The 25,397-nt window shown below is 43.0% G+C and overlaps 1 protein-coding gene across 2 annotated transcripts; it reads left to right on the top strand.

Moving 5' to 3' along the window:
* Positions 1 to 7,572: 7,572 nt before the first annotated feature.
* BAX (BCL2 associated X, apoptosis regulator) lies at positions 7,573 to 18,984 on the top strand. 2 transcript variants are annotated; one of them, XM_033961858.1, is made up of 6 exons: positions 7,573 to 7,751; positions 12,975 to 13,023; positions 15,865 to 16,026; positions 16,288 to 16,423; positions 16,497 to 16,601; positions 17,511 to 18,984. In XM_033961858.1, the coding sequence occupies exons 1-6, from the start codon at positions 7,673 to 7,675 to the stop codon at positions 17,610 to 17,612; spliced, it is 633 nt and encodes a 210-aa protein (XP_033817749.1). In that variant the 5' UTR covers positions 7,573 to 7,672; the 3' UTR covers positions 17,613 to 18,984. The 2 variants fall into 2 exon arrangements, with proteins under 2 accessions (XP_033817749.1, XP_033817750.1); XM_033961859.1 differs by lacking the exons at positions 7,573 to 7,751; positions 12,975 to 13,023 and having other exon boundaries at positions 15,982 to 16,118.
* The last annotated feature ends 6,413 nt before the right edge of the window (positions 18,985 to 25,397 follow it).

Here is a 25,397-nt window from a genome sequence, read left to right as displayed (position 1 = left end):
TTTTTTTCCTTTTAATCTGATGATTGAGGCCATTAACATTTAGTGAAAAAATTTTAAATGCCATCATTATCTTTATAATCAAAACAACTTATCAAAATCAAGTATTTAAAATCACTCTGAATCTCATGAACAGACACCATTTTCCTTAATTTAAACATAAAATTTTTGCCCTATTAATCCACCCAAACCCTCCCTCACACCCACCCTACCCCCCCCCCATATTAATAATAGTGAAAACTTGGAAACGCACATTTGATATCAAGTGAAAAAGAAATTTTCACAGGCAAAATAAAGATAAAACAGTATAATAAGCATTAAATTATATAAAACAAAACATAAATTATCCCAGGACAAGCAGGCAGCATATTCTCACATATGGGTGACGTCACTGACGGAGCCCCGCAGCAGACAGCCTCGAAAGCAAACTTGCTTGAAGATCTTTATAAGAGCTTCCAAGTGCTGCATCGCGCATGCGCGAGTGTTTTCCTGTCCGAACTAGGGGGCGCATCTCCTGTGAAGATCCTCAGTTCTACAATTTCCGTGGAGCCGAGAAGACCTGTTCATCTTAGCTCTGCAGCCTTAATTTAGTTTTAATTCCTGTGTTCGCGTTTCCTGTTCTTTTCTTTTCCGATAAAAAATTAAAAAAAAAAAATAATAATAATAATAAACGTCACCCATGTGTGAGAATATCTGCCTGCTGTCCCTGGATAACAACTGTTACGGTAAGTAACTGCACTTTATATACTCTTAAACTAACTTTGCTATATATCCACATCGGCCCTCAGCTGCAGACAAGGGATAGCCAGGTGGACCCATTTCGTAATTTCGAGTTTACGCTCAGCACTGTCCACTGTGAGCTGTCTAATCTCAAGGTTAACAAAGCAATGGGGCTAGACAACCTACACCCCAGGGTACTCAGGGAGCTTAGTGATGTCTTAGTGGAACCGCTATCCGCGCTCTTCAATCTCTTCCTTAGTACAGGTAGAGTCCCGTTGGACTGGAAAACGGCTAACGTCATTCCACTCCACAAAAAAGGATGCAGGACGGAGGCTGCAAACTACAGACCGGTGAGTCTCACATCAATAGTGAGCAAGCTAATGGAGACTCTAATCAAACGCCAATTGGATATGATCCTGAACGAGGAGAATCTACGAGATACCCGTCAACACGGATTTACCAACCTAATCAGCTTCTTTGACTGGGTGACGGGGAAGCTGGATGTTGGGGAGTCCCTGGATACTTGGACTTCAGCAAAGCATTCGATAGCGTACCACACCGCAGGTTGTTGAGCAAGATGAGCTCTATAGGATTGGGAGACACTTTGACAGCATGAGTTGGGGACTGGCTTGGAGGTAGGCTTCAGAGGGTGGTGGTGAACGGCACCCCCTCCGAAACGACGGAAGTGATCAATGGAGCGCCGCAGGGCTTGGTCTTGGGCCCGATCCTTTTCAACATCTTCATAAGGGACTTGGCCGAGGGACTTCAAGGTAAAATAACGCTATTCGCCGATGACGCAAAACTATGCAATGTAGTAGGCAAGAACACAACAGACAAAAAAACAGTGCCTGTCGATAACTCAATGCCTTACAGTATGGTGCACGACCTACTCCTACTGGAGCGCTGGTCCAGGTCCTGGCAACTAAGTTTCAATACCAAAAAATGTAAAGTCATGCACTTTGGCAGCCAAAATCCATGCAAGACTTACACCCTTAATGGTGAGATCCTAGCGAGGACTGTAGCAGAACGTGACTTAGGGGTGATCATCAGTGAGGACATGAAGACTGCCAAGCAAGTGGAGAAAGCTTCATCTAAGGTAAGACAAATCATAGGTTGTATACGTAGGAGTTTTGTCAGCCGTAAGCCCGAAGTCATTATGCCTTTGTATAGATCCATGGTGAGACCCCATCTGGAATACTGTGTACAATTCTGGAGGCCGCATTACTGCAAAGATGTGCTGAGACTTGAGTCGGTTCAGTGAATGGCCACCCGGATGGTCTCGGGACTCAAGGATCTTCCATATGAGGAACGGCTGAATAAATTGCAGCTGTACTTACTTGAGAAACGCAGAGAAAGGGGTGACATGATCGAAACATTCAAATATCTCATGGGCCGTATTGAGGTGGAAGAGGATATCTTCTTTTTCAAGGGCCCCACGGCAACAAGAGGGCATCCATGGAAAATCAGGGGCGGGAAACTACATGATGACACCAGGAAATACTTCTTCACCGAAAGGGTGGTTGATCACTGGAATAATCTTCCGCTACAGGTAATTGAGGCTAGCAGCGTGCCTGAGTTTAAGACAAAATGGGATCATCAGTGGGATCTCTTCACAGGGAAAGGTAGGGGAGGGTTATTGTGGTGGGCAGACTTGATAGGCCGTGGCCCTTATCTGCCGTCTGTTTCTATGTTTCTATGTTTAACCCATTATAAAAGAATTCATATTATCTAAAAAAATATCCGAGTGCAACTTCATAATATCACGTTACATAACAGTTAATATTAAATTATATCCATTTTCTGAAAGTAATGAATTATATATTTGTAAAATTAAAATTATGATTAGATGGAATTCTAATATCTATACATTAGACAAATTAAAATGAAAAATACTTCACACCCCTTCATTCCAATAGAACATCAAAGAAAATATGTAGACCAAATGAACTATATATCAATTTATTCCTTCTAAAAAATTTATACTACCTCTTTGAAGTTCCCCCTAAATCTGCAATATTCTTATATAATATGACATTAGCTAATTAAATAATTAATCTCATATCCACCCTTATCTCCCTATAAAACATTAATTATATTGAATATATTTTATATTTAAGAATATAATCACAGGAATTTAATATTGCTACAATGAATCTTTCATAAGTATGAACTAACATGAATTCTACTCATCTTAAAATTGCATATAAACCAATTTAAAATCATCCCTCTACTATAGCCTTAATCTACACCAAAGCTATCTTTAATATATTTATCCTCGAAAATAAATTCACAATGCATCCATGTAATTCCCCTGGTTACTGCTTTGCAAACATCCCAGTGCTAAATGTAAACTATGTAAATTGATATTTTAGCTGTTGATGCCTTAAAATGATTGCTTCTAGGAGGCTGAGTTTATGTATTTGTAAACTTCTGTATATAGGAAGGGTATATTTATAGTATATACTGTATGTTTTGTGTGTGTATGGGGCGAAGGGTCAGCCCTCTTCTCCATTAATTTATCTATATGTAAATATGTGAACATCTTCACTCCAATGGAAGCTATGGTGCCTGCACTTCAGCAAGGATAAGACATTGGGAAGAAACCTTGGTGCTCAGGATATAGTCACCTTGCTGTGGAGGTGTTCCATGCAGCCCTTGGGACCATTGCTGCCAGCTCTGTGGGCACAACAAGATGTTCAGTGACCTCAGTATTGAGCAAATTTCTTTACCTTGTCCAGAGAAGGGTAATTCATACCTCCAAAAGCTCTCCTGTGGTTTTCTACTGCAGTTATCAAATGGAGCACGTCATCCCTCTGCTGATATATCTTAATACTATCACATTTTAGCAGGTTTGTAACATTATATTTGATCTAGCCAGCTGCAATATGGTTCGGCCCACAGCCAACAGCTGTTCTGAGAATGGAGCGTTATCCTCGTTATTTCAGTGCCCTAATTTTCAATCTCTGTTTGAGGGAGGCATCAGAAGAGGTCTGTACAGCTTCTCGTGCCTTCTACCATCTTGGAGAATGACCCCAGGACTTCTCAGCCACAATGTAGGATTTCTGTCATCTGCCGGGCCTGGCAACGCTGGACCAATTAAAGAAGAAGCAAAACATTTTTGTGAACAAATGTGTCTTGATCTTCCCTGAACCAACACTCTCGAAGAACGTAGGGAGAGGGGAGACATGATTGAAACATTTAAGTATATCACGGGACGTGTTGAGGCGGAAGATGATATTTTCCTTCTCAAAGGACCCTCGGCCATAAGAGGGCACCCACTCAAACTCAGGGGTGGAAAATTTCATGGCAACACCAGAAAGTATTTCTTCACAGAGAGAGTGGTTGATCATTGGAACAAGCTTCCAGTGCAGGTGATCGAGGCAAACAGCGTGCCAGACTTTAAGAATAAATGGGATACCTATGTGGGATCCCTACGAGGGTCAAGTTAAGGAAATTGGGTCATTAGGGCATAGACAGGGGGTGGGTCAATAGAGTGGGCAAACTTGATGGGCTATAGCCCTTTTCTGCCGTCATCTTCTATGTTTCTATGTTATTTCCTTTGAAAAGGGAAAGGGGTTGTCTTGTTTTCAATTTCTGTAAATTGAGTTTAAAAAAAAAAAAATTTATTAATGTGACATAGTCTAGAACTGTTTTTTTCTTTATTTCCAAGAGAAAGGTTACAGTGACTATAATGTTTGATATAACTAAGGAAAAAGTGGGATGGAGAGACTGGGTTTTACCCCTTTCATTCTTTCAGTATGCTGCAGTTCTAAATGATGCCTTAAATTTTCCCTGCATGGAGACTTAATCCAGATCTGGTTTCATCCAAGTGTATGCTAGAGCTTGTAGCCTCAATTTTGCTATGAGTGTGTGTGTTGGGGGGGGGGGAGATTCTCATATCCATGTATGAAGTGGGAAGATCAGAACCACAGTTGTCTGCAGAGTTCTGTCTCCCCCCTCCCCCTGTCACTAAGCAGCATGTCTTTACCCACTGCTTCCTCCTCTGTAGTCAGAAAAATGTGGGACACCATCTGGACCATTTTAAAATATATTTGTTATAGGATAATGGTCCAGTGAGGTGCTTAATCTTGTTCTGGCAGCCATAGTTATAATCATCACCTTGATGAGGGTGTTTGGTTAACCTTGAAACCTTGCTTTCAGAGCCTTTGACTTAGCATATCTGAGAGGGTCCCAGGCACCAGTCTAATGTGCCTTTGTCTTAGTTCTGCTCTGCTCTCCTCCTTGTCAGAACAGACCCTGAAGGAGTTTCCATATAATGCCAAGTTGAAGCTGCCTAGATCCCTGGAGGTCATCAAACTCTCTTTGGGGCTTGTGTGTAGCAGAGATCTCAGAACTCAAGCTAGTCTCTGATCCATTTTCCAAATAAAATCTAACAGCAGATATTCATATAATAATGGATTATATCAAAAAGAGAGCTTGGGTTGATACACAGATATTTAAGAACATAAGAATAGCCTACTGGATCAGACCAATGGTTCATCAAGCCCAGTAGCCTGTTCTCATGGTGGCTAATCCAGGTCACTAGTACCTGGCCAAAACCCAAGGAGTAGCAATAGTCCATGCTACCGATCCAGGGCAAGCAGTGGATTCCCCTATGTCTTTCTCAATAACAGATTATGGACTTTTCCTCCAGGAAATTGTCCAAACCTTCGTTGTAGACCTGGGAGAAGGAGGAGTGTAATAAGAAGGGATCTTTAGGCTGATATACCCTCTGAATGTGGATTGTTCCCTCTATTCTGCTCCTCCTACAGTCTCAGAAAATAGCAAACATTTACAATATGATTTGTATGGTAGTATCTCTTTAGTTTAAAACAGTTAAACTGGCACCATCCATGGATCTGTTCAGATAACAAATGTATGTACATTTTAAAATTAGATAATGTATCAGCTAATTTCTGGAATGACCAACTGTTACTTCCAGGGGTGTAGCCAGAAATCCATTTTTGCGGTTTCACGATATTCTTTCTCTGCTGCAATATTACCTTTTGCTGACAGGGATGCCAAGCCCCACCAGCAGAAGGCATCTCCTGCAGCAGCACTTAATTCACTCAAGATGCACTTTGGCTGCTAATGCTGGCTCTCTTAAGAACATAACATAAGAACATAAGCAGTGCCTCCGCCGGGTCAGACCATAGGTCCATCCTGCCCGGCAGTCCGCTCCCGCGGCGGCCCAAACAGGTCACGACCTGTCTGAATCACCAGAAGGGGCTCCCTTGCCACCTTGGTTTCTCATTGAAGTCCTATCTTCCCATCGAAGTCCTAACCCTCTGGTCTTGCGCATGCACGACCTGGTTGGGTTTCTATACTTATTAGCTTTCTATACTTGTGTTACATCCCAGCTCCTCCCTCAGTATCCCACGATCCCTTTATCCCTCAGGAATTCGTCCAATCCCTGTTTGAATCCCTGTACCGTACTCTGCCTGATCACTTCCTCCGGTAGCGCATTCCAAGTGTCCACGACCCTTTGCGTGAAAAAAAACTGAGCTTGCTCAAGTGAGCTGGCAATTGTTTTATGCACACTGCTATTCTGTTCTTTATTGTTTTGTTTATTTACTTACATTTCAATGTAAACTGCTGAGATGCCTTTTTTAGGGCACTCTGGGGTATTAAATTTGAATAAATATAACTCAGGTAAGTGACATCTTCAGTTGGTAGGGCTTGGCATCCTTGCCAGCAAAGAAGGCAGAGGGGTCCTGAGCTGAAGATAAGGGGGCCCAGGCCTTTCTTGTGGCTCTGTCACTGGTTACTTCTCTCCTGAGAGAGAGCTCACAATTTAGAAAAGGGGTTTACATATATCCAAATACTTCTTTTGCATCAGGGACAATGGAGGATTAAGTGACTCACAAGGAGCAGCACTGGGATTTGATCCCACCACTTCTGGGGGCACAGGCAGTAGCTCTACAGACCATTCCTTACTTGGGGGTAGAGTGTATCTTGGGTAAATTGGATGGACCAAAGTTCTCATTGATTTTATGCTGCTTCTGCAGGTTATAGATATGGAATAGAAAAAGGAAATGATCCAATATCTTTTTTATTGGACTAACTTAATGCACATCTTGTCTAGCTTAGAACCTTCTTAAATCAGATCTGAGCAAAAGATGGCAACATCTCTAACTACATGTGAAGTAGAGAATGGCGAGGAACTCAATTTCCCTCTCTCATTCCTGTAAGTTCTGTCTTAACTGTACAAGCCTCAAGCATTTATGATTTTAAAGTGCTTTGAGGCTTTTGCAAATGAGGACTGAGCTTGCAGGAATGGGACTGGGGACGGGACAGGAAAATGAGTTTCCATGGGGATGGGGGAAAATTTGTCCCTGTCATTGTCTAGTAGCAACATTTCATGCAGTGGCTTCCCCCTGTCTAAATAGCAATAAGAACAGAACAGACATGCTGGGTCAGACCATTGGTCCATCTAGCCCAGTTTCCTGTTTCCACAGAGGTCGATCCTGGGGGCAAATTTGCTCCTGCAAGAACTCAATTTCCTCATCCTGTCCCATTCCAGCAACTCGAACACGTGTTGAGGCTTTTGCAGATGAGGAATGAGGCGGGGCCCGGAGAATGAATTCCCCAATGTGAAGCTTGAAAGCATTGTCCTTGGGGTGGGGATTTGGGTGACCTGAAGCGGCTCCTGGTTTTTTTTTTTTTACCATTTCTAGTGGTTAAATGTTTTGCGAGCGTGAACTACTCCTGCACACTTCCGGCATTTCCACTTCCGGGTTGAGTATATTAAACCCTTAAACCGATTGGTTAGCTGTGAGAGCGCCGCACAACCTCGACGATCCTGATTCGTGCAGCGGCGTTAAGAGGGTGGCCGGAAGTGGGCGCCGATCGTCTTGATTGGTCGCGAGGGGAGGGGGGGAAAGCAGCCGCGCGCGCGCACGCGCAGGCGGCGACGATTGGTCGGTCGCTAGACTGTGGCCAGGCGCGAGCGGCCATGGAGGGAGCGGGAGACGGAGCGGGAGGTGGCGGAGAGCCGGCGGCCGAGCGGAGGCGGAGCAGCTGCGTCGGAGCCGGTGAGTGAGAGCCGCCCCCGCCCCCCCCACCCCCAGCCACTCGGAGGGGTCAGGGAGCGGAAGAAAGGCCGGGCCCCGGCCCTGGAAGTGGGCCACTTCCTTCGGCTGCCCCTTCCCTCGTTGCTATGGTTACACGAGAGAGTTCGGTTCGAGGCTCGTTTCTGAAGGTTTTCTAGTCCGGGGGGGGGGGGTCAAAAGGAGGAGATTTGGTTGTCCAGTATAGACTAGAGCAGTGTTTTTCAACCTTTTTACACCTATGGACCGGCAGAAATAAAAGAATTATTCTGGGCCAGACCCCGCCCATTTCCACCCCAGACCCCGCCCCCATAATAGTACTACTTGCACCTTGCACGTCCCGTGACTCATCTGGAAGCCTTCCCTCTGACGTTGCAACGTCAGAGAGAAGGCTTCCGGTTCAGGTGGCTTTGTGCACTGAATCAGTTAGGAAGAGGGAGCTGGCTCGAAGATAACGCCGCATCGATCGCACCGTGGACCGGCGGTTGAAGAACACTGTTTTGAGCCTGATGCACGTGCTGGCTCTGTGGACCGGAAGGAAATTTCTGTGGACCGGTGGTTGAAGAACACTGGTCTAAGTCTTAGCGATTCATCTCCCCAAAACAGGAGCGCGATTCGGATTACAAAGAAAGATCCGTCAACGCAGTGGTTTTTAAGATTTTGCGCAAGATCCGAAGAGGGAAACACCATCTAATTTGAGGAGGAGCTCCATTTCCTTCACTGTATCCATGACATCCTGTTTCTGTCTTGTCTCTTTAGATTACAGGCTCCTTTCAGCAGGGATGTGTTCTTTGTCCCTGCGCTATAGAGATAATTAATAGCAGTACTAGTAGTAATAATAAGATGACTTCTAGGCGGTTCACATCGAAGAGGGCTCCACAGTTACACAATGCAAATAATGAAAGTACAACATATTACACAAGGAAAAATATAAATTTCGTGTGCCTTCTGTTTAGGAGATAATAATAACAACTTTATTTTTATATACCACAAACAGTTCAGAGCAGTTTACAGAGGAAGAGACTGTATATGGACAGCAATATTACAAAAAACCTTCAAAATTACATTAGCATGGTAAATTTTTCCAGGAAGTGTTTTAGAAGTACATCAAGGCAAGAGTGGAGCCAAAAGTACAACACACTCACTGGGGCCACACTGACACTTGACCCCTACTAAAGGCTCCTTCCTGGGTTTTTCTTCTGCACATGGTTAGATGGGCATGGGATTTCAGCAAGTTATACAGCTTCTTTCTCTGTCCTCAGTGACCTCACAATCATAGTTCTATATCTGGGACGATGGAAGGCTAATGCAGTAAAATGGAGGCTCCAGGTTTGCAAAAGCACTTCTTAGAGACGCCCTCTCAGGTTCACCTTTTGTAAGGACATATGCAGAAGGAACTAGATTCTCAGCCTGTTTATTGCTAGCTCTGACTCACTGATTAATGTCTACATTGTACTGGCACATCATTACTCAGCACCACAAAGTTTCAGGCAGGTGTGTCTCTCTCTGGTGCTTTTGCCACCTTCCCTCAGAATGAATTTAGTTAATGTGTGATGAAGGAGGCACTAAATCATTTACTGTCTGCAGTTTCTGCTGGCCATAATGGGATTGCTGGGACATAAAAAGCACAGAGCAAACACAGTTCACTATCTTGTATCCTTATGTATCATGACCATGAGCAGAAAATCGTTTCTTCGGGTGCCTGTGTGCTGTCTCTAGTACAGCAGACACTTGTGAAATTTCATATTGCTTTCAGTTTCACTTTACCTATAATCCATGAGGCCATTGTTGACTAAATATACCTTCCTTATAAACAAACCACAGAACAGCTATGTAGATAATGGGGCTATTTCAGGAGAGAAGACAGCACCAGAGATGGTTCAACCTACAGAGAAGAGGTTTGAATGGAGTTAGCAAAGCTCCAGGATTCGGTCCTGGTGGAATTCTGCACAAAAATTTTGAAAATTCTGCAAAGTTTATTTGTAGTGTTTTTCACAGAATCAAGCCCATCCAGTCCTGAAATTCCTTCCTGTCTTTTCATTTCTCGGGTTCCAGCCTCCTCTGTTCCCTCTCTCACTCCAACTGCAGTACTGTCTCCCTCTAAATCCAACCTTTATCTCACTTGCACCCTGAATCCCCTCCCTCTTTCCCATAGTGTAGCATCCTTCTCTCTCTTCATTACAAAAGAGGCAATTGGACATTTCCAGGTGAATTACAGGATCAGGAACAAACTACAGGTCTGTGACTTATATAGAAGTTACAGCATCAGGGATTATTAAAGGGCAGTATTAGTTTGTCTTGACAAAGTTCCTGAATAACAAGAGTTTTTTTAAATTGCTCTTTATTTTGTGGTCTGGAGTTGTGATCAGTAAGTCAGAGAGGTGGTGGTCTAGTTTCGCTCCCTGAGTAGCTAGTAGGCCATCATACATCTTCTTGCGCTGTGTGCCTTTGATTGGGGGGTGCGTAAATGGTATCTGAGTTCTCCTTGGCCTGGTTGAGTTGTTCTGGGTGAAGCGATCGTTCAGTTAGAGAATGATCCGGGGACAAATTTGTCCGCAGAGGAACTCAATTTCCTCGTCCCATCCCTGCAAGTTTTGTCACGGTTCTTGTCCCTGCCCACATTCCTGTAAGCTCTGCCTTAACTGCACAAGCCTCGAACACTTATGATTTTTTAAGTGTTTGAAGCTTGTGTAGATGAGGATGGAAATTGCAGGAAAAGAGCTCACTGGAACAGGACGGAAAAATGAGTTCCTGTGGGGAAGGGGAAAAATTTGTCCATCTCCAATCAGGACTTTGAATAGTAGACAGTAAAATTTGAATAATATTTGTGCTTGTATTGGGAGCCAGTGTGTGTCTAGGTATGCGATGGTGATGTGATCGTACTTGTTTAGTGAATAGGTCAGTGTGAGAGTTGTATTTTGAACTGTCTGTAATTGTTTTATAAGGCGTTGCAGTAATCTAGAAGTCCCAGGATTAGGGACGACCAGGAGTCAAAATTGTTCTCTATCAAAGAATATTCAAATTTGTCATAGGTTATGCATGACTGTGAAGGATTTCTGGACTGTCTTGTTGATTTCTAGTTGCATGGTACAGCATCTACTACTACTGTTAACTATTTCTATGGCGCTACTAGATGTATGTAGCTTTGTACTGAGTCACAAAGAAGAAGAGTCACATCTCCCCTCAGCCGTCTCTTCAGCTTGGAAAAGAGAAGGTTGAGGGGAGATATGATTGAAGTCTACAAAATCCTGAGTGGAGCAGAACGGGTACAAGTGGATCGATTTTTCACTCTGTTAAAACTTACAAAGACTAGGGGACACTCGATGAAGTTACAGGGAAATACTTTTAAAACCAGTAGGAGGAAATATTTTTTCACTCAGAGAATAGTTAAGCTCTGGAACGTATTGCCAGAGGTTGTGGTAAGAGCAGAAAGCGTAGCTGGTTTTAAGAAAGGTTTGGACAAGTTCCTGGAGGAAAACTCCATAGTCTGTTATTGAGAAAGACATGGGGGGAGGAAGTCACTGCTTGCCCTGTATCAGTAGCATGAAATATTACTCCTTGGGTTTTGGCCAGGTACTAGTGACCTGGATTGGCCACCGTGAGAACGGGCTACTGGGCTTGATGAACCATTGGTCTGACCCAGTAAGGCTAGTCTTATGTTCTTATGAATCTAGCATCTATCAATCAGTCACCCCAAGAAGTTTTAGGGCGGGTTGAATGGAGTATGTGATATAGTTTATTTCTATGTCTGTTCTACTGGCTAAGACTCTCTTCAAACTTTCAAAAAATAAAAGAACAAGAGGCATTCGGAAAAGTTGAAAGGGGACAGATTCAATACAAATGCCAGGAAGTTCTTCTTTACCCAACGTGTGGTGGACACTTGGAATGCGCTTCCAGAGGACGTTATAGGGCAGAATACAGTACTGGGATTTAAGAGAGGATTGGACATTTTCCTGCTGGAAAAGGGAATAGAAGGGTATAAATAGAGGATTACTGCTCAGGTCCTGGACCTGTTGGGCCACCGCGTGAGCGGACTGCTGGGCAAGATGGACCTCAGGTCTGACCCAGCAGAGGCATTGCTTATGTTCTTATGTTCCTCTTTCTACCATCCACTACCCCCCTTTGTGGGTCCAGCATCAGTGTCCCCTCACCTAACCAACCACCTCTCTCGCTTGCACCCTGAATCTTTTCTCTGCTGCCCAAGGTCTGGCAATCCTGTCTCCCTCTCTCCATAGCCAAGCATCTCTTCTTACCACCCTTTTCTGGTCTGAGTCGCTCTTCCTCTTTCTACCATTCATAGAAAAATGAAGGCAAAGACCATTTGGCCTATCTTGTCTGCCTAACCTCTGCTCCTTTTGAGATCCAAAGTACTTGTCCCAAGCTTTCTTGAATTCAGATACTCTTTGTCTCCACCACCAGGAGGCTGTTCCAAGCATTTACCACCTTTTCCGTGAAAAAGTATTTTCTGAGGTTACTTCTGAATCTGTCCCTTTTCATCTCATCCTGTGCTCCCTCATTCCAGAGCTTCCTTTCAATTGAAAGAGACTCACTTCATGTGCATTACCCCCACCCCCACTCGTAGGTCCAGAAACCATGTCCCCTCACCCTACCCTCTTTCTGGTCTGGGTCACTTTTTTCCTCCCTGCCACTTATGGGTCCATCCCCTTCACTCTGTGATTCCTGTATCCATGTCCCTTCTTCTCTCCCTCCCACCCTTGGTCCACCTTCCATGTCCCATCTCATTCCTCTTTTAACTGCAGTTCACCATCCATGTCCCCTTCCCTTCCTCCCTCTGCAGTTCTGCCCTCTCTTATTCTCCGACTGCCCCCTCCCCCTCCCGTGGCATCCCTTCCATCCTGCTCCTGACCTCTTTCCCTCCCCCGCATGGGTCTAGCCTCCGATCGGCTCCCTCCCCTTACCTGCTGACCCTCCCAAAGCAGCAATGGCGGTCGGTTAGTAGACACAATGGAGTGGATAAGTCCAAACAAAGACTGGTGAACTCTGAGTATTTCAGCAAATTCTTTAATTCAACAAATATGGACTCGACATGCCTGGAACCATGCAAAGGTGGTATATCAAATCCTGTCCCCCAGGAAGGGTGAACAGATCACTGGACACTTTGGCAAGGTCCACTGAAATGGTCTTTACTTTGTATTTCTTTTTATTTAATTGCATCAAGTATCTGAATACATATGTTGTTTCTTCCAGGTACGTCCTCTGAGCAGATTCTACAGACTGGAGAGGTTCTTTTACGTGGGTGAGTCTGGCACATATTAATGCTTAGTCCCTTGACGTTTTTAGATTTGGAAGAGGGGGAAGAGATTTAGGAGAGAGAGAACTGGCTAGCTCTGCCACTGGAAAGTAAAACTTAGAGTCAGAAGAGGATGAAAGCACTATCCAAAGTATCTGGCCATCTGCAATATGAGATCCTCTAGGTGGGTTGCAAATTGGAGGCTCTGGAGACTTTCCTTAGACATAGCAACTTTTGGTCCCTTAAATTTCCTAAAACTCATTTATCTGCAGAAATACTAGTTGGGAAATATTTTAAAGAAGTTCTTGGATTTTGTAATTCTGGGGAAGGGGATCTCTCTGATGAAACCTTATTATTTACTTAGAAATAAAGTTGCACAAGGTGGCCAGCAGGAGGACTTGGGCTGATGTGGGACCCTCAGAGATGCCAATTTGCCACTTTCTGAAGAATTCCACTGTCTCTTTTGATCACCTTTTTAAATGAAGTAGATAAATTGGTATATTGAGAGCGTAGTTTAAGAAAAAAGCCATTCCTTTTCCCGCACATGTCACATAATGCTTAGATGCAGAGGAAGCCCTTTTTGGCTTTGAAAAATAGGGAGGTGTGGGAAGGGAGGGGGATGGGATATTTTATAATTTGATAAGATATATGGTTAAGAATGTACAAGTGATTGTGTATAATATATTGTATAAAATTGTAAACTTGTTGATTGATGCAAAAATGAATAAAGAAGTTTTAAAAAAAGAAAAATAGGGGGGTGGTCTTAGGAGGCTCTTTGTTCTTCACATCCCATGTAAAAGCTTCCTCACTTTTTGGAGAAGCAGTATGTTTTTTGATCCTACACAACTTGAAAATTTTTTACATGAGCATAAGTCTTGAATTCAGCTGGATTAAAGTTTAAGGAGTTCATATATATTGGAACTCGTGGAGTGTGGAAGATACCTTATTTCCGTGTCGGCAGTGGATGAATCCAGAAACTTGTGGGCTATGACTGTCTACCAGCAGGTGGCGATAGAGAACATGCTGAGTAACTGAGGAGCATAGTGTCCTTTATCAGTGGTTCCCAACCCTGTCCTGGAGGGTAATACTTAATTTTTCCCTTCTTTCTTGGGATTTCACTTTATATGATAGTGATGTTTATTTAGTATCTCTTCTCTTGTGATGATTATATTCCGGGAAGAATTAAATTTTTCTTGATTATTGTATTATGATATACATATTTGTTCCCTACTTGGTTTTTGTGTTGTTTTTTTTAATTCTTTATTCATTTTTAAAACTTACATCAAGTGTACAAATAATAAAACATTAAATTAAATACATCACTTGAATTTCTTTCTTGTATAACATCAAAAATATAAATTTATACCCATCCCACCCACCCTTTCTTTTAACATTTAATCAAGAATATACAAATATAAATATTATTTTCTAATGATTAAACCTTCAGTAACTTTTAAAACACCCTCCTCCCCCCCTTTGCAAATTAACCTTCAATAGAAAAATGGTATCTATTCATTACAGTAAGTTGTCAATGGCCCCCAGATTGTTGGAATTCGTTGTGTCACATTTATAAAATTGAAAGCATAATTGCTATTCAAAAAGGGAATTATAATAAAATTTGTTCCCTACTTGGTTGTTGTTGTAATTATTGGGAATTGTAAATTTCATTAATGCAGATAAAAAAAGAGGATGAAAATGGGAAGGACCCTTTTTTTTTTAATATTTTATTTATAAATTTTTCATTCTTACAATAATTTAATTTTACATAAACTTCAATTAATACATGAAAAATTGTGATTACAAGTAATTCATCTTATCACATAAAATATAACCCTCCCCTTTCTTCATTTCTTAAATCCATATAATATACATTCCCACCCTTCCCCAATCTAATATATCCATTACTAATGTGCTATGAAACCTGATCATTGGAATATCGAGTCAATGGTTCCCAAATTTTCTTAAAATTATGAATATTTCCCTGTTGTAATGCTATTGTTTTTTCCATTTTGTATATATGACAGACTGAATTCCACCAAAATGTAAAATTTAATTTGATGTAGTCCTTCCAATTTTGAGTTATTTGTTGCATGGCGACCCCTGTCAATATTAATAATAGTTTGTTATTGTTTGCTGAAATCGGACTCTTATAGTGCTTTGAATTTCTACAGTGTTGCTATGTGTTCAGAGAGTCGGAGCAAATTGAAATTAAAAAAATGCTTAAACCCATCAAAACTGTGATTTGGGTGAATTAGGGGTTAAGACTGGATTTAAGCATAGCCGAGTCTACTGGATTTCAGTGTGGTGAGGAAGAAGGGCGCTATAGACTGATTACACTTGTAGGAGAGTAGACAGTCAGACAGGTGCATTATGTGCCAGAAAGCTTCAAGCTGACCTTGGCCTCCTTGTGCTATTTGTATAGAAGGAGATGGGGAATATTGATCCAAATAAAAGCAGGAAGAAAGAGGACCACTGACGAGCCCTTCTATCCAACCTGTGAGGTCAAATGCTGTTTTAGCAGTCTCTTAAATGCAGACAACAACTCTTGTGAGCTGAGGGGAGCCGCCAGTGAACATGGCAAAGCTTCAGCGCTAAATTAGGGAGAGCTGTAAAAGAAGCTCATCCTTTCAGTGGGGTCTCGGACCCTTGCTCAACTGTTGCATCTATTCATAGGGCTCTCAAGTCAGTCTCTGCTTTCTGCTGCCTTAGATCAAAGTCACTGCAGGGGGTGGAGTAGGATGATAGAGGGTGTCAGGGTCACTGGCTTGGCTCTCCCGCTGAAGGGTTTTTCTGACACTCTGATCTCTGCTTGACTAACTAAGCGTCCCCTTCTCGTTATGACTCTAGGTTTATCTATGATCGAGCACATCGGGATGGCACTGCGGGCTCTGTGACCATGGAAGAGCTAGGCGGTACTGAACAGCAGTTAGCTGACCCCTCCACTAAACGACTCAGTGATTGCCTGCGGCGTATAGGTGATGAGTTGGATGAGAATATGGAATTGCAGAGGTGAGGCCTCACTCCTTTTGGCTCTCTTGCCTTCCACGTGATGTGGAAGATATTAACATAGTAGATGACATCAGACAAAGGCCATCCGGAAGGTATGATGTGATACCTTGGCATTGTCAGGGCTTTCCTTCTCATTGCAGCTAGGCTTATTTGGCTCAGCTGCTGTTTTCATCTCCACCACCTCCCACTGGAGACCCTAGAGTTAAAATATGCTTTGAGTTGGGGGCTGGTAACTGACTCTCTCTCCCTCTCTCTTGGTAGAATGATTGCCCAGGTGAGCACAGATTCCCCTAGAGAAGTTTTCTTCCGGGTGGCCATGGAGATGTTCTCGGATGGGAATTTTAACTGGGGACGCGTTGTGGCGCTTTTCTATTTTGCCTGTAAGCTGGCGCTGAAGGTGAGTCTCCTGTGTTCTGGGGGAGGGGAGGTGATTGCTTTCTTCTGCTAACTGGTATTCTTGTTCTCTTCAGGCGCTGTGCGCTAAGATTCCAGAGCTGATCCGGACCTTCATTAACTGGACCATGGACTACCTGCGGGAACATTTGCTGCACTGGATCCAGGAGCAGGGGGGCTGGGTAAGCATCTGATGGATGTAGTGCTCTGGTTCTTTAGTCTGGCCAGGTGTCACCAGAGGTACCCCAATGTGAGAAATGAGGAGAAGGGGTCCTCCTGAATCCTACCATGGCTTTTGATGAAGTTATATCAAGTAGTAGAAGATCAGACATATATCCTGATACTGGTATATATGAGCGTACTGGTTAATAGGTGACACATTTCGTTCTCTGCTTCAGGAAACCATAAATATATGTGTTCAACAAGAGTATTAATAAGCATGAAAGGGTCAGTTTCTGATGGAATTTCACCTTTTGATCCTTCAAAGGCATTCAAACTGAAGCAGAGAACAAAACGTGATAAGTGCTTTGTTACTTTCATCAGCTATTTAAGAGACTTAGAATTCAACAGCACTTTATGTTTAAAAATTTGCACAAGCTAAAAAATGTGGAGGATCATGCAATGATTGAGTAGTTGAGGGTTTCTCCTCCTTGAGCTCCTCCAAGTCTCTGAGCACAATCCTACCATATGTAAAGCTTTTGATCTATGAATTACATATTTGATGATTAGGAGAAGTTCTTTTTGATTGCACATGGCAGATTCTCACTCTCGTCATAGCTTATCTTCTCCACAGACTAGCAAAGATGCAGCCACACCAATTGGTGACGTCATTTGACGGAGCCAACATGCCAGAGCTCTCTCTTAGCTGGCTGACCTCACTCCACACTGGCAAATTTTTTTAATGTAGCCTGGCACAGGGGAGAGCTATGGCTCATTTTCTTTCTTTACTGATGTTGCCAGCTGGTATGGCGGTATCCTTTTCTGTCTGTGGAAACCCCCCCGTTAAAGTTAAGCGACTTTGCTTTGTGTATCTTACTGTCTTAACTGTCCTCGCTGATCTGTCTGTGTCATCTTCTCTCTTCCAATTCCAGCAAGCACTGCTGTCGTATTTTGGTACTCCAACGTGGCAGACAGTTGGCATCTTTGTGGCAGGTGTCTTAACAGCTTCCCTTACCATCTGGAAAATGAGTTAACAAAGGCCTCCTGCCCTGGCATGGTGCGTATCTCTAGAAGTGACTGTTTCCTGATGCTCTGTAGCCATCCTCTCCTTGCTGAGGTCTGCCACCAGGAAGTGCCTGCACCAAACAGCGGGAATCAGCCCCTCACTCGGTGCCACGAGGGGGAGCCTTTGAATCCTCCCCTTATCTCCAGTGCCTGCACCAAACAGCGGGAATAAGCCCCTGACCCCCAAGACTGTGCTTCCAGAAAGCACCTGCATTTTACAGTACCTGAGCAGCATTTTGGTGCCTTTTTAGCCAAGACAGAGGTGGTTTGGATGTGAGTGCAGCTGGGGGAGGGGGAAATCCTGCCATTCGTGAACTGAGCCTGACTGTGGCTGGAATGATCAATCTGGAAAGGGGGCTCAGGTTTTAACTTCTATGCACACTTGAATCTGTGAGCGAGGGGGTAAGAGAAGATAGGATGAGATGAATGCTGGATTGCAGGCTCTTAATTAGGCCATTTAAGAGCAGGTCCTGGGATTCTGAAGTCGAGCCTTGTCATTGTATGCAATCTCGTACGCATTTGAATAGGGATATCGGGGAAACTTGTGTGGCCTGCACTAGACGGCGTCTGCTTGAGTACTCATGTCGAAAGCAAGAGGCTGAAGTAAGAAGAGATGGTGCAGGGGAAGGGTCAGAGGGAACAAGAGAGATGTAGATGCCAGTAGTGACCTATAACCAGCGCTATTAGGGACCCAGCTCAGGCCAAAAGGCTTAAGCAGGCTGTAGTATTTTAGGGTACCCCCCCCTCCAATAAGGGCTAGCAGAGGCGGATGAGAAGCAGTGGGCTCCACTTCCACCAAAGCAGTTTTAAGTGACGGTGATGCCATAGTGTGCAGGAGCTAGGAGGCAAGATCTAGTGTGTGTGCATGAATAGGTTTGTACTAAGAGGGGGGAGGGCTGGGTTGATTATCTTAATGTGTCACCGTGCAGAAATGTTAGCTAATGCCATCCTCATGTGGGTAAAGAACGCAGTCCTGCATGCTTTCAAGTGGAGATCTGTCATTGGCGTCTAGACTGGCAGAAGGGGCGGGTCATTGGTGCTGCTTCCCACTGCCATCACCCACCTACCTCCTGGCATTTCCACTGTGCTTGCTGCCCCTGGGCTAACAAGAGACATGCATGCCTTTGGGTGAGGGAATGCCCTTGTCTCCTCTCGTCTAGCAGTGAATTCTGGGTGCTATCTTCTGTCAGGGTTTTCCATTATGTCTTTTCAGCAGATACTGTATATAAAAAAAATTCAGGGACTGTGCTCTCACTTTCTTTATACTGTGTAATACAATATAAAACTGAATTTCTGATCCCTTCAGTGTCAAAAGCAATAAAAAGGATCTGTCTGTGTGTATTTATCTGTATATATTGGGGGGGGGGGGGGGCGGGATATATTGGGATCAGCATTTCCAAATGCGTTACCTGCATCCCATGACGACAGTGAATCGGGGTGTGTTCCAGATGACTATTAGCAGTTAAATCAGTCAGATAAATACTCATGTTGTCCTTCCTTGATTTGGATTTAAAATTCAAACATCCAGTCATGGGAGTTGAACTCAGGACTCTGGTGCAAGGTGAAAAACTTTCCTCTAGTCCACAACTGGACTGGTGAGGGTTGGCTCACTTTTTCTCCCTCTTATACTTCTCCTTCCATCATTCTGGTTTAAAGTTCAAACAACTCATCAAATAGGGGATTTGAACCCACAACCTTTAGGTATTGATCAGGTACTGCTAATTTTTCTCCCTCTTATACCTCTCATTCCTGATACGAATTTAAAATTCAAACAACTAGTCAGGGATGGGACTCAAACCCAGATCTCTTTGGAAGAGAGTAGCCAACCTTTCCTCTAGTCCATCGCTGGACTGATGAAGTTTGGCTCACTAACAGCTAAAGTAACAATGTGCTTTTTTTCAGTTTTTGTAAATTGGTCTCTGAACCAATAGCTTCTTCCTGAATCTCTGTACTAATCCCAGACTTTAAACCCTCACACCTACGAATCCTCAGACTGTACATGACATCAGTGGAGAGCCTTGGATTGGAGAATAATCCCATCACTTGAGATCTTTTATTTTTATTTTTTTATACTTGAGGTATGCTGCAACAAAACACAGGAAAAAGAAGAACTGCTGAAGTGATCAGTATTTTGTTTGGGTTTATTTTTTTGTAAATCCTACCACAGTAGATTAAACACAGTATTTATCCAAAGAGGCTGCCAGAGCTAGTGCTATTCAAATACACTTAGAAACTTCTTTTTACTGTCTTAACCCTCTATCTGGATAGTTCTGTGGTTATGGAATTAAATAAAAGACCCTCGTGTTACTGACCTCTGGGGACCTCTCACTCTGCCCACAGACCACCCTGGCACTACCTGAGAAGCACTCGGGTGATTTGTAATAATTTGTCCGGATAATTGCCCTCAATCACCACTTTACCCGGTTAACAGGTGCTGCTTTGCAGATACCTGCGGCCTTAGATTATCAGTCTGTCCACTCTGACATTTAGTAACCCTTTCTGAGCTTTTCTGGGAGGACAGGTTATGAAACCAAATAAATAAATATATATTTTAAAAAAATGTTTCTCCCTATACAAACAGCACTTGCATTTTCTTGCAAGACCACCAGATGGCACAAAAGCTCTAGCTCCAGTTGCTACTGGTGCTCAATACCGACACCTAGTAGTTGTCTGTAGAATAACAGGAGTTAATAAAACAACCTGTCTTAAGAGTAGCCCACATTGAAAGAGCTAATATTTCCTATAGGCTAACAGACCAGCAGCCTGATCTGCAAGCAAGCAACTCTTGTTATCAACATCTATTACTGTTATATTTTCCCAGTCTAAATTAGATTGTCAACGCTTCAGAGCAGGGACCGTCTATTGAATATTAAATGTACAGTGCTATATACCCCTTTTCAGTGCTATAGAAATGTGAAATAGTAGTAACTAGGTTTCTTTGCCTACAATGGGACCTGTTACAAAATAACCACAGTTAGGGGTAAAACAACCCATCTTAAAGAGTAGTCCATGTTTGGTTTCTTTTTTAATTCATTTTTACAACTTACATCGAGTGCATCAAGTAATTTATCCTCCCCCTTCCCATCCCTATCACATAAAAATCATTCATTTATATTATATTATACAATATACTTTCCTATAAATCCATATTTTAATAAAATATCTGAAACCCATCCCACCAATCCCTATCCCCTCATTTCAATTATCTCATTAAGGGAAAATGTTTACTACTCATTACAAAAGTCTGTCAATGGTCCCCAAACATCTTGAAATTTACCAAAATATCCTCTCTGTGGCTAATGTTCTTTCCATTTTATAAAGATGACATACAGAACTCCACCAAAAACTGTAATTTAATCTACTCTGATTTTTCCAATTGAATGTAATCTGTTGAATGGCAACTCCAGTCATAATAAGTAAAAGCTTATTGTTTATTGAAGAAATCTGACTTTTCGCTCTCATTGACATGCCAAATATAATAGTATCATATGTCAAGGCCACCGGATTTTCTAACAACCTATTTATGTGGCCCCATATCGATTTCCAAAACGTCAATCTATATGGACAATAAAATAAAAGATGATCTAAAGTCCCCCCTTAGTGTACAGAGCTTCAGTCTCTGGAAATCAGTGCTGATATTATGATGTTATAATGCCTCTTTCCACCAATAAGAACCAACCTCATCAATGATTAAAAGCCTGTCCTCTCTGACATTCTGGGCTCCTTTTCCTAAACCATGGAAGAGCTTCTTACCGTAGGGTGGTGAGGTAAATGCTCTGACACTCATTCTAAATCTGCCCTTTGATCTCATACAGCCTGGACCGTATCTGCCAATATGGAGCATGGCTTTACCTGTGGCATACAGACAGAAGAGTTGGCCATTAATGACAAGCCGAGATCATACCTCCTTAGACTACCTGAACTGAGACTCCTCTGATACACATCTCTCTCTACCTCTGGTATACAGCTGAATCTTATATAGTTTCTCTTCCACACAGCTCTCTTCCTCGTATACAGTTGCATTTCTGATACAGAGTGCACTATCTCTTTACCTCTGATATACTGCTGTTTCTCTGACACACCACCTCATCACCTTTTTCATCCAGGTGTGCACAAAGTCCTACATGCAGAGCCCCCTCTGCACCTGTGAGCACACAGAAATGCAGGTAGAAGGACCTGACACACACACTTGTGTTTTCTGCCAGTGTCATGGGCTGCTATTTTGCCTGTATGCTGTGGGTGCTGGGTCCATCTCTATTTTAAGTAGCTGTGCATCACTTTGTCCATCTCATAGTAGTACACAGCTTCCCAGTCCCACCCTGCTGACCTGGCAGCCAGTTAGGTTCAGGGCTGATGGGCAATGACGTGACAGGAGAGGGAGAAGCCGAGCCTCTGTCTGCTGTCCCATAGGCACTGAGTGACAGAAAGGTAAGATATTGTAGATGTAAATAGAGGGTAAAGGACAGCCACAGGACCAGATGGTTTTAGGGGAGAAGAGCTGGAAAATAATTCTGAGGAATATTCGGAGACCAAATCAGATATATCAGAACTGCATGTCACAAGGCGAGGACATCCTCTCAACCAAGTCAGTTGCAAAATGCTCATCTCCTTTCCTTGTTGCATTTCTGGTTTCCCTACAAGAAAACTACTGGATCAGCCTGTTTGGGGTGCCCTGAATAAGGCCAGGCCTTGCTCCAATAAGATTGATTGTGCTAATATTCCACCTTGCATTACAATTAGTGAGGGGGATTACAAGAAAACAATATAATTTTATAAAAATATAAAGCACAATAAAATTTAAAAAATAAATAAAAATAAGATCCAAAATTGCCCCAAAAAAAGAATGGCTAGAAAGGTAGAGGTAGAAGCTGACAGGACAAAAAAGTCCCCTCAGTGCAATGACATCTGAGTGAGCTCATTTCCCACAATGCACTAGGGGGGGGGGAACAGACCTTCCAAGTGACCCTGTTCCAGCAGGGAAATTGAGTCCAGTTATTTCTGACAGCATTCTGGGACTTGCAATTCTGTCTTAATGGGACTACAAATCCCACACTGCTCTGGGATGTGCATTCAGAGCCAGGACTGGTCATAAAAGTCTTTCACCTGGAATTTGGTGATCTTGAGATAAAGCCTGACTTTGGGTTGGGGTAAAAGAAACATCAGAAATTAAACCAGCAATATGGAGGCAAAGAGAAAATCTTTCCATAGGCTCTGTGTGGAATTGAAAATGGGAGGGAAAGAAATGTAAAGAAGTGATTACTGTGGGGGCTCCCAGCCAGGCAGACTGATTCATGCCTGGTTTTGCTACATCTCCCCACGTGCTGCAGTCTCTGGTGCTGCTCTCTAGATTATGCAGTGGTTGCTGGTATTTTTGGTGCTCTTTGTCCTCATGTTGCAGTCTCTAAATACTGAGCATGCGTATCTGTCTCCTCAGTTAATTTTTGAAATAAAGACCCTTCAGAGCCCTGCAGCCCCTGAGGAGATGCGACAGGTCTCCATACTCCAGGGATACCCCCAGCATGACATGCTGGTGTAAGCCGCGAGTGGACTAGAGGGCGTGAGTGAGTGATGCCACATAATGTATTTCCAAACACTGCCATGCAGAACTGAAAAGAAGCTCCCACTGGGATGACATCTGTCCTTTCTTAGGCGCCAGTACGGGAATGGTTGGCTCTGTTGCTCTCGCTTCTCAGGTGCTGGCACGCACTCTCCTTCAGCAATGTCTGGGATTCTTTAAAAACTTATGTGGGTCTCTAGAGAGTCACCTGGCTCCCTGCCACATTTCTGAGCTCTTCCATAACCTTCTTAAAATTTTTAGCAGGGGCAAGCAGTGGGGAGGAGAGCTATCAGGGATATGCTGGGTACAGCTGCTTTCCCAGAAGGGCAAAAGTAAAGAACACAGCTTCCAGCATCTTATCCCTCCCCCCAAAGCATGGGAATCCTATCACCCATAAAATCAGGGAGTTTCTACTCAAAGGAGCTTGCAATTAGCCAAATGAACACAGAAGACTTATGAAGGGTCTCTAGAAGGAAAACCTCCACAGCATTGACAGCTTCCCTCCCTCCCGCCCCCAGCTTCCTTTGCATGGTATTACCACCTCCCTAGACACTTGCAAAATACACCCTCCCTTCCCTCTCCAATGGCTGCCACTCTGATGTTGTGGATTTGTGCTTCTACACTAATGGCTCTTTGTTTTGCAGGGGACTCTGATCCTATCCTGGAGTTGGGTAGTGGGGTAGCCCACTGGTTCTCATGCTTCATGACATCCGCCTGCTCGGGGAGTAAAACATGGTGTCTCATATGAGCATGACAGAATGAGTACATCAACAGCAGATGAATCCAGAGACTAGAGGGATTACGTCCATCAACCAGCAGGTGGAGATAGAGAGCACTGAGTTGTCAGCTATATTGGATGCCCAGCCTCCTAACCAACCAGTATACTCTTACCAACAGCAGGTTGATGGATGTGTTCCTCACATCATAGGAGTTGGTGGTTGCGTATCGCTGAACTGGGCTTCCCCAGGCTCTCCTTGATTTCTCCATTTCTTGTCTTGGCACTGCATATGCCGGCTAACTCTTTAAAAATTATCAAAATTCAGAAAAGCAGTAAACACTTTTATTTTCACATGAACTGCAATTATAGACTCTGACTTCTAAACTGTTACCTGAATGAGTCTAAAATGTATAGTGTATTTAGCTGCAATAGTAAGCCTAGTATTACATGTGTACATATATAGGACAACTGATTTGATATAAACGTGCATATAAGTAAGATGATGGATTATTGGCATAATCATGTTGGTATTAATAACTCTGTAACGCCACCATAGAGCTCTGTGTATTTCAGTATAGAGCCCATGCATTGTAACACCTCACAAATCCTTATGGTAACATCTCTAATAATAATAATAACTTTATTTTTGTATACCGCCGTACCCAGGGAGTTCTAGGCGGTTCACATCAATTAAACAGATTTACAAGAATTACAATTAAACAGATTTACAAGAATTAAACAGATTTACAAACATTACAGTAAATCAGGTTTACAAGAAGCAAAGTCACTGAGGTAAGCATGAGAGGGGGTGTATAAATCATTGTAGTTAGCAGGTAAATCAGGTTTACAAGAAGCGAAGTCGTTGAGGTAAGCATGAGAGGGGGGTGTATAAATCATTGTAGTTAGCAGGTTGGGGGGAGAGCAATGAGAAGGAATAAAGGGAGAGATCATTTTGTTGGTGGGAGGGGGAGGGAAGTAGAAGAAGGGGGGATTAGGGATTCTGTCCGTGGAATAAATGAGTTTTGAGTAGTTTTCTGAAGTCGAGGTAGGTGGGTACCTCGAGCATAATTTGGGCTAGCCATGGGTTCTGTTTGGCCGCCTGGAAGGCGAAGGTTTTGTCGAAGAACCTTTTGAGGTGACATAGTTTTAGGGAGGGGAAGGCAAATAGATTGATTCTGCAGAAGCTAAAGTATCGTATCACCTTTACAGAAGCTCATGTATTGTAGCGCCTTTGCAGAGGCTCATAAATTGACTTCACAGTCATTAGTAGCGGTATAGAAGTTCTCAATCATAATCATAAAATACTGTTACCAGGAAAATTAACATCATTATTTGTATGAGTATCTGTCTGTGCTATGCAGTTATTTAATTATACTATGTATGCTGATCTGTAACCCATTCTGGGCTCTTTTGGGAGGATGGGCTAAGCAACCAAAGAAATATATAAATAAACATAAAATGCATATAAAGAAATTTTGT

The sequence above is a fragment of the Geotrypetes seraphini genome, chromosome 10 (genome assembly GCF_902459505.1).
Source record: "Geotrypetes seraphini chromosome 10, aGeoSer1.1, whole genome shotgun sequence".
In the NCBI taxonomy this organism is placed as follows: domain Eukaryota; kingdom Metazoa; phylum Chordata; class Amphibia; order Gymnophiona; family Dermophiidae; genus Geotrypetes; species Geotrypetes seraphini.
The sequence above is the reverse complement of the archived record's forward strand: the minus strand, read 5'-3'. Positions and strand labels throughout refer to the sequence as shown.

What these genes read in the sequence shown, in the direction of transcription:
- BAX (XM_033961858.1), top strand. Translation starts at nt 7,673, where the DNA reads ATGGAGGGAGCGGGAGACGGAGCGGGAGGTGGCGGAGAGCCGGCGGCC. An exon ending in GAGCAGCTGCGTCGGAGCCG is followed by an intron (nt 7,752 to 12,974) that starts GTGAGTGAGAGC and finishes TGTTTCTTCCAG; the next exon opens with GTACGTCCTCTGAGCAGATT. An exon ending in GGAGAGGTTCTTTTACGTGG is followed by an intron (nt 13,024 to 15,864) that starts GTGAGTCTGGCA and finishes TTATGACTCTAG; the next exon opens with GTTTATCTATGATCGAGCAC.